This window comes from Eublepharis macularius, chromosome 13 (assembly GCF_028583425.1).
Source record: "Eublepharis macularius isolate TG4126 chromosome 13, MPM_Emac_v1.0, whole genome shotgun sequence".
Classification (NCBI taxonomy): Eukaryota; Metazoa; Chordata; class Lepidosauria; order Squamata; family Eublepharidae; genus Eublepharis; species Eublepharis macularius.
Window position 1 is genome coordinate 70,074,298 of NC_072802.1, and position 13,438 is coordinate 70,087,735.

The 13,438-nt window shown below is 45.4% G+C and overlaps 2 protein-coding genes across 2 annotated transcripts; one reads left to right on the forward strand and one right to left on the reverse strand.

Annotated features, from left to right (window-relative positions):
* The first annotated feature begins 548 nt into the window (after window positions 1–548).
* Window positions 549–1,640, forward strand: B3GNT4 (UDP-GlcNAc:betaGal beta-1,3-N-acetylglucosaminyltransferase 4). The gene has a single exon (XM_054995882.1). It carries the CDS (start codon window positions 549–551, stop codon window positions 1,638–1,640), a length of 1,092 nt encoding a protein of 363 aa, XP_054851857.1.
* Window positions 1,641–5,464: 3,824 nt separating this feature from the next.
* DIABLO (diablo IAP-binding mitochondrial protein) lies at window positions 5,465–12,150 on the reverse strand. The gene is made up of 6 exons (XM_054996426.1): window positions 12,071–12,150; window positions 9,124–9,244; window positions 7,741–7,872; window positions 7,542–7,652; window positions 7,108–7,204; window positions 5,465–6,235 (listed from the first exon to the last, which is right to left on the reverse strand). Exons 1-6 carry the CDS (start codon window positions 12,124–12,126, stop codon window positions 6,021–6,023), a joined length of 732 nt encoding a protein of 243 aa, XP_054852401.1. The 5' UTR covers window positions 12,127–12,150; the 3' UTR covers window positions 5,465–6,020.
* Window positions 12,151–13,438: the final 1,288 nt, after the last annotated feature.

The window sequence follows — 13,438 nt, forward strand, 5'->3', positions numbered from 1 at the left end:
GGAAATCTCATTGGTCTCTAAGGTGCCGCTGGACTCAAATCCTAACTCATGAGGGTTGCACGAGGAGCTGCAGATTCGAGCCAACTGCTAACGTTTTCAAGTGTGCTTTCTTCAGGGACCAGGGCTAGTAGCCTGCTTGGGGTGGGGGGGATGTTGGGTGGGAATGGAGGCGGCAGTTCTCAATTTGAAACCAGAGCAAAAGCGGTTCCATGTGGAATCACAGAAGGCAAGCGGCTCTACCTGTGGCAATGCTGAGGAATTATGGCCTTTCAAACCTGGCAGAGGCTGCAGCAGCTGAACTGCGCAGCTGTGAATCTTCTGTGAACAGTGGGGTTGATGGACAGAGGGATACGGGGTTCCATGCACATACCAAGTGAGAAGGAATCCCTGCTGTTACACATCACTAACATTTCAAATAGAACTGAGCATGCATAAATTTATTTTATTTTGGTTCTGTTGCTTAAGTGAGATAGAGCACAAGATTGACAAATCTAATAATGCTGTCTCTTTTACCCATACAGTATCTCAGCCTTTCTTCTGTGTTTGAAATGCATCCCAGGATAAGAAAATTTGCCATGTACATTCTGTCCATCATCTTGCTTGCGTGCCTGGTCTATTTAAAGAGAGACACCAAGTCGGTTGTGTCTACAGCAGCAAGAAAAATGCACAAGTCACATCAAAAGCATCCTTTCTGGCTTCCTGAGCAGGTGGAGTCTAGCAAATGCATGCCTGACCTTACTGTTGCCAATTCCTCTGCCTCCCTCCCCGAGGTTCACCGCGTCTTCTTGACATACAAGCACTGCCGGAACTTCTCAACTTTACTGAAGCCCACCGGATGTGATGCCGACACGTTCCTACTTCTCGCTATCAAATCTGCCCCTATCAACATAGATCGCCGGGTGACCATCAGGAACACCTGGGGGAAGGAAACCGTCATTGGGGGCAAATCAGTGAAGCTGCTGTTCTTGCTCGGTCGCTCGGAGGTCAAAGTTCAGGCTCACTCCCTCCAGCAGCTTCTGGTGTACGAAAGTCAGGAATTTGATGATATCGTCCAGTGGGATTTTCTCGATAACTTCTTCAACTTGACGCTCAAGGAACTGCATTTCCTTCGATGGTTCGCCACCGATTGTTCCCAGGCCAGCTTTGTGCTGAAAGGGGATGATGACGTGTTTGTGAACACTTACAATATTGTGGAGTTCCTGAAAGACCTGGACCCTCAGAAGGATCTTCTCGCTGGGGATGTCATCAGCAAAGCTCGGCCAATAAGAAACACCAACACCAAGTATTTTATACCAGAATCGATGTACCGGCATGCCTTCTACCCTCTCTATGCCGGTGGTGGTGGCTACGTCATGTCCCAGACAACAGTGCGGCGGCTGCAATTGACAGTCGAGGACACGGAGCTCTTCCCGATAGATGATGTCTTTGTTGGGATGTGCTTGGCAAAAATGGGGATGACCCCAGTTCACCACACCGGCTTTAAGACCTTTGGAATCCAGAGGCCCTTTAATCCGTTTGATCCCTGTCTGTACAAAGAATTGATGATTGTACACAAACTGAGCCCAACGGAGATGTGGGTCATGTGGACGTTGATGAAAGACGGCGGCCTTAGATGTGCCATGTCAGTAACTCACAAATGATAGCAGTGATTTGAGCGTCTCTGGCAAAATACAATGTAGCTGAGACTTTGATAGGAGTTGGCTTAAACTGTTATTAACGGATAACTTTTTTTTTTAAAGACAGATTGTTTATGGTAGGATAACTTTTGCACTGATTCCCCCCCCCCCCTAAAATCGTTGTTTACATAAGTCTAAAAAAGTTGGACCGAAAACCGGTGTTATTTCTGGATCCCCTGCTCAGGATACCTGTCCTGCTGGATCCTTAACCTTACTATGTGATTTGAAGAATAGATTTGAACCTGCAGGGCAATCTTAGTGGTAGAGGCAGGGCAGTCTAGCCAAAGTGAAGCAGTTTTAACTCAGTAGGAAAGGTAATTGTGTGCTAAACTCTTTGCTCTTGAAATCAGACAAAATTTGTCTAGATAGCATCTATAGCTTTTCCCATATGGGGGCAGGTTGCTCCATGAAAGATTCCTCAGTTCAGAGAAGACCTGTAATGCTTTGGCAAAAAATATACATATTCTGCTTCCCTGTTGTGCTGTGAGTTAAAGCATGACAGGGGCTCGGGTGTCCAGTCTAACCATAAGCTCAAAGGCTCAGTGGGAATAAAATCAAAAAGAGTCCAGTAGCACCTTTAAGACTAACCAATTTTATTGTAGCATAAGCTTTCGAGAATCAAGTTCTCTTCCTCAGATGCATGAACTCCTTTGGATCAGTGGGAATAAGACTTTGGAGAGGCCCCAAGGAGAGTTCTGTAAGAGCATTAATAACAGAGTGGGTTGGAGCCTGTGGATTTGTTCTACTAGAGAAGGTCCTCTCCTCCAGTGGAAGGTGTCTGTCCCACAGAAGAGACTGGAGCAAAGTGCCTCTCTCAGAGCCAAGCTACAAGTGACGCCTGACACAGGTTGGACACTGGTCAGCTTCCCTCAAGTTTTGATGGGAAATGTAGGCGTCCTGGTCTTGCAGCTGTAATGGACAGCCAAGCTGTAAAACCAGGACGCCTACATTTCCCATCAAAACTTGAGGGAAGCTGACAAGTGTCCAACCTGTGTCAGGCGTCACTTGTAGCTTGGCTCTTAGAGGAACAGATCTGCCGACTCCAACTCTTCTGATCTCCTACCAAGAGCCTGACTTTGCTACCGCTTTGAAACAGTTCCAGAGCAGGTTCACATCTCTTTGGGTTCCCTTTTGTGCAGCATAGTTCTGCGAAGGAGCTGTGGCTCGCTAGCCAAGAATTCAGTTAGTTATCAGACTCCTCCGGGCAGTGAGGAACACCCCCGACAATTAAACCTGTTAAAACACTTGGTGTAAAATGTTCCCTTGAAACGGAAGTTCGCTTGAACTGCCCTCACTGTAATTACTCTTAAGGAGGAAGTCTATTGCTACTTTTTTGTCTGCAGCGGTTGCCCTGCAAAGTGGAAATCCCAGGCCGTTCTAATCTGGTAACGGGCACTAGACTTTCCAAGATGAGTAGTTCTGGAGCACATAGGTAGGGGCAAGACTTTACACATTTCACTGTGAACCAACACCAGTCATGTAGCACGTTGGGTTTTTATAATTTTTCACTAATCACGTTTTTCACTGGTGTTTGTGCTTATAGTCATCGACACTGTAAGGCAGGCGAGCAGGTGCACCACCAACCCCTGTGGCCGCCCTGTCTTTCCTTCACAGCAGAGATGAATAAACTATTTGGAAAATATAATGTCTGAGCATTAAGGCATTGCTAAAAAAAGTGACGACAAAGCAGCCGTACAGAAGCCATGAAGCTGTGGGGTGGGGGGGGGGGACAATTTAAAAGAGATGAATCCTGGAAAATTGGGGTAGGGGAAAAGTACTACTAGTGATCCAAGGCTGCTACAGGAGAGTAATGGCCAGTCTTTCAGTTTACGTCTGTCTTGCGGAACTTAATTTATTTTGGGGGATGGAAGAGATGTTTCACTCTGACTTTAGCAGCAAACTGGCCCCTGCGCGCTGTCACAGAAGCGTGTAACCTGCCCCCTCACAAGCCTTCCAAAAATTTCTTTGCAGACCGCTAATTCTGACAGGAGGGGTTTCCTGCAAAAATGTCTCAAGGAACAGAAAGCCATGGGAATTTTTATGTGGGGAAGGGGGGGGGGGCGCCCCACATCCTGGATTCTTCCCTGTCCCTGAAAATATTTGGATTCAGAAGCTGATGTGACGTGTCATGCCTGCTTCACAGAAGGGAAATACGTTAAAATTTACTTGCAGTCTTCCTCTTATAGAAATGAGGTCTCCCTAGGTGAGCCTAGTAGAGCTCAGCTGACATTAGCACAGTCACAGACCTGAAAAGTCCAGGCTTGAATCTCATTTCCGTTGCGAATATTGTTGCAATTGTGCTGTTCCTTTGGCAGTCATTAGTGCCAAGAGTCGAGTAACCGAGACAAGGAAAAGAGGGAAACGAGGAGTCGCTTAAGGGAGTAGGCTCAGTTGTAGCCCATATATGTACACAAATAACAGGTGGAGTCAGGAAAGGGACTGTAGGTTGTTTGGCTGATCTTAAACAACGGTTACCTCTAGGCCCCATTTGGTTTGAGCTGTACTTGCAAAGAACTTATCTCCAATGTGTGTTTGAATAAGATTTTAAATAAAACAAACCAATCTGTCTCTTTCTTACCAAGTGACAGAGGCAGACTGAGGTTTGAATGCAGCTCAGTATAAAGTTGCCTCAAGGGCGTGAAAGAAGAGATGCCTTTCCATGTGTTCCCTGTTGCCTTTAATTTTTTTTATCGGCTGCTTGTTTTGCTTGGTGGTTTGAAGAAGCACTAAGCTTCTTTACTCAATCTAGATTTCCACCTTGGCCAAAGAATAAACACCTTGGCCTTCTGTATAGTAAGAAACTTAAGACACTTGATTTTAGCAAGCACATGGAGCTCACCTTGCCAAGGTTCTTTGCGGGGGAAGGACAGAGAAATCAGGAGTTGACTGGCAGTGGTTTTCTCCTCTGCTAGACAGCATCTTTGGGACACACAAGTAAGAGCAAGACTTACAAAAGAATGAAAAAAGGGCTGAGATTTGCTGCAGACTGTGATGGTGGAAGGTGTGCCAAAATGATCCCTTCAGAAGCATGTATGGACTAGGACTGAATGCTCAGGAGCCAACACCGCTGGGCTCACCTGCAGCCTTTGCCCCTGCTTCAGTTCAGGCAGAGGAGGGTGTGGAGTGGGCAGGGCTCGGCATTTGTCCTAAGCCTTCAGGATGTCCCAACAGGGATTGAAATCTAACTCGTTCCCTGAGTCAACCACCATCATTTAAGTGACACGAAGTTAAACTTACCTGACCCTGCTACTAAGTCTATTATTGTATAATCTGATGACCGTGCTGGCCAATCTCCATTCTACGTACTAGCATGCCAGCATTTGCCAGGTTACAGTAGAATCATTTTTTAAAAAAAGCATTTCTGAAGAAAAGCCTGACCCAACCCACGCATCTCAGCTGTTAAAAGCACAACTAAGCAGCTACAGGGATTGACTAGTAAGAGCAGAGCACGTGCTTTCTATACTACGTCTCCCTTGTCGCCCGTTACCTCTCTCAACAGATACTACCCTTGCTCCTTTCCTAGCTGGTCAGTGCTATCAGAAACCCAAAGGATCATCAGTCTTCAACTAGCCCCTTGTAGCTAGTTCAGAAAAAGTGGATCTTAATTATATATTTTTCCTTGGGGATTTCTGTGAAGGAGCTGCTCTGTAAATCCTGCCAAACCAAGCAGGACAACTGCTGTAGTTTCTTGGCTATAAACAAATCTGCACCTGGAAACACATTTTGGCACACAGCTCATTACTGATGCCGTGGTACAAGGTTGGGAACATTTACTTACAATTAAGAAATTATTAATTTTTGTAGCCTTTTATTTAAAAACAGGTTTCAGGGCAAATAGTCTGTGTTCACATAATCAGAAAAAAACCACAACAGAGAAATCCATCTTCAAGACTGACTTTCGGACCAGGAAATGCAATGCATTCTGGAGTTTCAGGTGCAATAAACCCCTGGCATTATCTCATTTCCTTCACAAAACAACTAAATGTTTTCCAATATAAAAAGACACAGCCCTCTTGGACTGAAACCTACAATTATCTCCAGACATTTGGGTATTTAACGGATGTTATTGAGTCATTTCGATCAGATGTTCCAAGAATACATCTGCACAGCCAGCAACGTGCGTATTGGGCTTGCTACTTTCACATTTGCCATTTAAATAAACAGCTTTCCATGAGATCAGAAGCACAACTCCCCAAGTTTGGGACCTGCAGCCAGCTAGTTCAGCAAGACGAAGGAAAGGTTGCCAATACCCTCATGATCCTAGTATTTCAACTTTTATCGTGTCAATGATTCCCACCCAGCCACTGAACTAATGGTAACATCCTCAGGGCAATCAAACAGGCTTCAGTCTTCGCGAAGGTAAGCTTCTTCAGCCTCCTCAGTGTTTGCCTGCCGACCAGCTGGTATCACAGGTTCCTCTTCCTTCACTTTCAGAAGCTCTTCAGTCTGAGCTTCAGCCAGCTTGGTCTCTGCCTTCTGTGACAGCTGCCTTACCTCCTGCACTTGGGTTTTCACCAGCTGAATATGGTTTTGTGCTGACACCGAAGCTTGATCAGCTCCTAGAACAGAGAAGCTAAGATTAGGATGGCTTTGTGTAACCATTGTGTTTGGAACTGGAATGCCCGGCAGCACAAAGGGGGGCCCTGGTCTGACCTTGACGCTTCACAAGTTTGCTAGGGGCTGTGCTACAAGAAAGCAGAGTATATCCTGCAGCAAACATATGGTGCCATGTAGTAACAACAACATTCGATTTATATACTGCCCTTCAGGATGACTTAATACCCACTCTCAGCAGTTTACAAAGTATGTTGTTATCATCCCCGCAACAAAACATCCTCTGAGATGGGTGGGGCTGAGAGAGCTAGAAGCTGTGACTGACCCAAGGTCACCACAAGTGGAGGAGTGAGGAATCAAACCCGGTTCTCCAGATTAGAGTCCCGCGCTCTTAACCACTACACCAAACTGGCTCAGTGGTATGCAGTGAGGTATGCAACTCAGTCGCACACATGGCAGGCAAATGCTTGCGATTCTGTTCCTTTCCAGACACAAAAATAAATCCACATTCAATACTCACACGCCCTAAGCAACAACAATCCTGAAGAGTATGATTAAATAAGATCTGTTCCACGCTGAAGTGGGGTTTTACTGTATGGGAGAAGCCCCCAGAGAAATTTAATTTCCCCTTTTTGAAAAGATCTTTTGCCCACACCTTTCAAATTCACTGCTACTTTGAAGGCTGCGTAGGGGAAGCTTGGAGAAGACTTAAACGCATGCATGAATGGCATACAGCTGTGGATTAAGGCCTTACTTTGGGGGTGGGTGGGGGGATTCAAAGTAGTACATTTTTGCTAAGCGCAATCTCTATGGGAAGAGAACAGAGCAGGGTGCTCCTGGTATTCCATCAGCCGCTGATTGCATCTGTTAACAATACCTGACTGATACGCTGCTTCTGCCGCCATCTCCGAAAGGCGCAAGGCTGTTCTCCATCTGGTCTCTAGTTTCAGGTATGCTTGCTTCTTGGAAGTCACCTAATCAGAGCCAAATGCCATGTCAGAAATAACACCTTAGCTTGCTTGTTCTGCCCATAAATAAGTGACAGCCGATGAAAACAAGCAAGCAGACCTCTTACTTAGCAACATATTCTCATTTGCCCTTGTGACAGAAGGTCATTGCTTGGTTTCTGTTTTTTCACAGACTCGAGGGCTGGCACTAGCTACTGCGAAAAGTAGAGGTCACAAGTCTGACCAGAGCAGGAATGTGAATCCAAGACTCTTCCATTCAAATTCAGAAGGGCTGCAACCTGGAGCATTCTAGGCTCTCGAAGGGCAAGATGCACCAAGCTTATGTTTCCTGCTGGTTCCTTACCTCGACTCTAGCGCCAATGATCACCTGCCAGACAGCATCCTCCTCTTTGGAATTCATTTTCCCAGTTAGCTGTGTATATTTCTGGTACAGTGACACCAGTGTATAAACTGCCTGCAAGGGGCACAGAAGTCCAGTAAGAGGCCATCCAAGCATTTACAGCAGCATGCCCATTCCCGCCACGAGGCAACAAGGCTCTTACCGTTGTGTACTCTGTGAGAGCATCAATTAATGCATATGTTGTTTGAGAAAGAAGGGTCCCAGTGCTGTCAGTTACCAAAGAGACAGCTCGCCGGATCAAGGCTTCGTTGCTAAGCAAGCTTGGGTCATGTTTCTGAAAGACAAATATTAGCTGCAAGGCGGGTTGCTTTCCAAAGGCACCAGCACTTCAGGAGCTCATGATAAGGAAACTTTATACACAGGTGGCAGCAAAAAAAGGGGAAAAAAACCTCCTGGGTGATAAGGCCGACACAGGATTTGCAGCAGGGCTGGGCAGCTTATTCAGCAGCTGAAGGCAGGCAGCTAACCAGCACGCTGAGGAGACAAAGTCAATACTTTCTATTGGCGCTTTTCAAAGACCTCTATAATCCTCATTTTATACCTTCAATAACCCTGTGGAGCAGATTAGGCTCAGAGATGGTTGGATGCAGCTGAAATTTTCATGAAAGGAAGAGTAATTTTTGCCAATCCCCCCCTCCTCCTCCTGCAGACTTTGATTCCTCCCTCATCCTAGTCCTGGGGGGTCCCTTGTCCCAGCATTTCAGGGGGCATTTTGGGCTGCAAAGGGAAAGGGGAGGCAAGGAAGTCTTGCTTCACTTACAGAAATCAATCAGCAGGATTTTTTTGTGTGATCCAAGCCACCTACTCACCCAAGGCCAATCTGAATGCTTTTTATTTTTACGAAGTGCTTGAGTCTTGCTCTTCCACAATAAATGAAGAAAGGCTTCTAGAATGGGTACACCTGGCTGGAGGCCATGGATCTGTTCCATTAATCACGATGCTTTCCTCCAGTGCAAGGACCCCTTCCCCTGATGCAAACACCACATTTAGTGGACATATCCACAAAATCCAACTGTTCTTGGTTTTAGTGTTTCTAATGGTCGATAGCTAAAACTGGGGATGTATATAGGCTGCACTCCTGCAACTTCTCAGCGAGCAAGCAACATGATCTGCCTCAGATTCTCCTTTAGTTTTAAATTTCTTTCACAGAAGCTTCCAATGCTACGGCTTGAAATGCTGGTCCAGTGACTATCATCTGTAATAATTCTACACTGGATTACTGTCTCTCCTGCTTCCTGAAGCCAACCAAAAGGGAGGCTGGCAAGGGCAAAATGGCTTTTTTCTACCACATAAATCAATCCTTGCTCAGAATGAACCATGAGCCCAGCTATTAGGCTGGCTCAGGGCTGCCACTTTGCCACTACTGCCTTCACTGGGTACACTTGAACAGTGTCTACATACTCATGTCATGAAGCAACTCCTTCTCTTTGCCGGACATCCATCTGTGATCCTTGCACTGCTGTTACTGAACGCCAAAATAAGTTTGTCCCCGAACTGGAACCAAGTTGTATTTTAATGGGGTTACCTGTGCAATAGGAATGGCAGACAGAGTTACTCCAAGCCCCAGTGCTGCCACTTTGTTCCATGGTCCCCTCAATCCTGAGACACAGCGAGTCCTCACATTCGCCAGGGCTGGGAAACTGCGCCTGCAAAAGACACGTTTTAAGCATAAGGGCATCCTGCCACTATGTCAGGGAACCAATCCGTTCTGGATCCAGCACATCTGGAGCCCTTGATCAACAGACATCAGCCAGGAAGTTTCATTTCACACATTTCCTCTTCAAAAAGCAAGGCTCCTTCAGGATGTACAATATCTTTCAAAGAGAGGACACAAGGAATTTTACTTGGCACCATTAGAGATGGGGCTCTGGGTATGTAAGGAGATGGAGGCAATAAATACGAATAAAGATTTTTTTTTGTTTGTTTCTCAGGGGCTTTGTGTTTCAATTCATTTCTAGGCGTAGAACTAGTCTGGAGCCATTGTGAATTACCGTCACACTGGCTCCAGAAATGAACTGAAACACAAAGCCCCTGAGAAAGCTTTACCACGTGAAACAAAAATTGCTAACGTTTTGTCAGGCAAATTGGGAACAGCTCCGTGTTACTCCAGGGGAGAGATTGCAACTTGGAACGTGTCAATCTTTGTGGAGGCTAAGGGATCCCATCACATATTCCAGTTTGTGGTTGAAAGGACGCGGATTTACACAGCACAACAGCACTTTCATTACATCTTCCCCACCTGAAGGAGGACCTTCCCCTATATTTTGGACGTTTACTATCAGGTTGGAACATTCTTTGGAGTTGAGGACATTTAATGGACTACTGGTGGATGTAGACAGAGACACGTTGTTCTGTATTGATTTGTATATATGCATTTCCACATGTAGTTCTACATTCATTTAAAGTTGACTGTATATTGGTTAAAGTGTTCACTGTGATAGATAAAAATAATTTTTGTAAGTGGCAATGATTTACATATGAGGTCAGAAGGGTTATTTAACAGTAAACAGATACTATTGGATATTGTATACAGTTTATGTTATTGGGGAGACCCTCTTTGCAACAGTCTTTTACAGTCTTCCTAGTCACAGCACCACACCTCCTTTCAGACTGTTTGTACAAGTTTTAATTTTGTATTTGAGTAGAGGGGTATATTTCCTTGAAACTACCAATGGCTGAATTTCTTGCACTTAATTTTTTTATTAGGAAAGTATTACGGGTGAATTTTTTAAAATTAAATTTTATTCCTCAGGCTTGAGGTATTTTATAACCATAAATTTTGAACTTTGAAAAATTTACACCATAAATGTATATAGACAGACATAAACACAAAACCCTTCCAGCAACTAACAAAACAATACAAAATCTATTAGAACAGCATACAGAAATCATATCAGGCTGTAAATATACAAAGTGAACTAACCTTACAAGCATTTAAAATGCTGCCTACCAATGACACCACTGGTGTCCAGTAGTACCTTAAAGACTAATAACATTTATTCCAAATTAAGCTTTTGTGAGCCACAGCTGACTTCATCAGATGCACTGGAGTGTATTGCTAGGACAAGGCTCAGCATACACTGGCATGATGCATATCCTGTACCAACTCTCTCAGGACAAGTCTGGGCATGCAACCTTGTGGTAAGTCCTATAAAAAAACCCATAGCCAACAGTGCAATCCTATTAAGAATTACTGAAATCAGTGGTCTCAGATCGAAATAACTACACAGGATTGCACTGGAAATCCAGTAATGCCTCTCCTGTCACTTAACATTCAAGAATGTTAATGTGGGCAACCGTTTAAATTTTTTAAATGGTAACTGTGCTTATATACCACTCTTTTAGACAGACTGGTGCCCACTGAGAGCAATGAACAAAGTCAGTGTTATTTTCCCCACAATACAGCTGGGGAGCTGGAGCTGAGAGGAGTGCCTTACTAAGAATACCTGTTGAGTGCATGGCAATAGAGGAAGCCAAACCAGCAGAGTGCCGTTTCCTAGCCTAACCACTTGCCCACTAAGCTATAGCAGCACTGAATGTAAGTCAAAACAAACATGCTAAACCAGATTACATGGTGTTTAGCATATTGAATAATTTCCTAGAAAACTCACATCAGCAACACTGGAACAACAACAGCCATCCAATCTGGTTTACTAAATGACTCCCATGAGATACTAGACTCTATAGGACATCATACATATATAGTTTTTAAAAAATGTCATATCTGAACTGCACACACATGTCTAAGAGGCAAGTAAGAGTTCAACATCTTTCCGAACCCCAATATGTATTCCAATTTGAAATGGCCATGAAGATAAAATTCCCACTGGGGGCAGGGAAGTGAACTAACCCACTCTAAGTCTAGAGTTGCCAACCTCCAGGTGATAGGTGGAGATCTCCTGGAATTACAACTGATCTCCAGGCCACAGAGATCAGTTCCCCTGGAGAAAATGGTGGCTTTAGAGGGTGGTCTCTATGGCATTATACCATACTGAGGTATCTCCCGTCCCCAAACACGCCCTATCTAGGCTCCCCCCCCCAAATCTCCAGGAATTTCCCAACCTGGAGCTGGCAACCCTGAGGCAGCCTCTTGAGAAACACCAAGATGGTCTCTTTATTTAAAGCGCTTCTCCGCTGCCTTCCCAGTCCACAGGAGTCTCAAGGCGGCTAAAACTACTTTAGAAACCGTTTCTTAAAGCCAAAATTAAAACACACATTTTAAAAACCCCAACGCCATAAGGCCAGGCCGTCGATTCAGCCCCAGCGGCGCGAAACGCCACTTCCAGCCTCCATTTCCAAGGCACAAGATGGGCTGCTCTTTGCCGGCCTCCCCTCCTGGGGAGAGAAGCAGCGGGAAGGGCCCTCCCGACGCCCCAGTGGTTCTTCCCTGTCCCTCGAGCGGAGAGGCCCCGCTCCGGGGAGGAGACAGAAGCGGCCGGGCGGAGGACCCGGGGCCCCGATCCCCGGGATACCTGAGGAGAGCGCAGCAGCCCCGCAGCCAGCGGCTATTCGAGCCCGCCGCCGCCATCTTGGCTCCGCTGTCTTCTTCGGAGCGACGGAGGTGACGTCCTTTTCGGAGCCAGCCCGAGACCATAGAGTTCAAGAGGGAAGCGCGGCCTGGTATTTTCCTTTCCCTCTCTAGGAGGGCGTTTTCATGTTCCTTCTTTCTCAGTCCTCCAACGTTTATTGACTCCCCCTTAGGGCTCCCAGCTCCAAGTTGGGAAATTCCTGGAGATCTGGGGGGGGGGGGTGGAACCCGGAGAAAGTGGGGGTTTGGGGTGGGAAAGGACCTTGGCATGGCATAATTCCATAGAGTCCACCCCCCGAAGTAGCCATTTTCTCCAGGTGAACTGATCTCTGTGGCCTGGAGACCAGTTGTAATTCCGGGAGATCTCCAGCCACTACCTGGAGGCTGGCAACCCTACTCCCCCTTGTCTGTCTTTTTAAAAAATCTCACAGAACAAGAAACCAAATTTACCTAATATAACTCTGATAAACAACCAAATGACACTAAACTAGGGTTGCCAACTTCCATGAGGGGAAATCTCCTGGAATTATAACTGATCTCCACCAGACTACAAAGATCAGTTCTCATGCAGAAAAATGGTAGAGTCCAGTAGCACCTTTGAGACTAGCCAACTTAATTGTAGCCTTTCGTATTACCTGTTGTCATAAATATGTGCTGCTATGAACTACTTGTGCTTTATGTAGTCTAATGTCAGCCCTAGAATTGCTTATGTTCTGTTCCAGTATTTCTTCAACTCTGTATTGGATTCTTACTAATGCTATGTCTTTGTAAACTTGTATTTATTTACCCTATGGCATTGTTATAGGACTATACTGGTCTCACACTGTGTAATCCTTGAGTTTCAGTGAGAAAGGCAGACTGTAAATGACATAAGTAAAATAAATTAAATAAACCACAGCTCTCTTCATCAGATGAGAGAACTGACTAAGAGAGCTGTGGTTCTTGAAAGCTTATGCTACAATAAAGCTGGTTAGTCTTAACGGTGCTACTGGACTCCTTACCATTTTGTAACTACAGACTAACACAGCTAACTCCTCTGGATCATGGAGAAAAGGACAGTTTTGGAGGGCAAACTGGATGGTATCATATCCCTGATGAGCTCCCCCCCTTCCCTAGACCCCACCCTCTCCAGACTTCACCCCCAAATCTCCAGTAACTTCCCAGCCCAGAGTTGGCAGCCTTAGGAAACAACATTGTGCAAACGTTCAAACTCGTTACAACTCTCCTTCATCAAGTTAGATGGCACAAAAATTACAAAATGAACAAGGGGAGAAAGCAGATTTTCCAAGACAAGATCTTGCCAGCTTTGGGT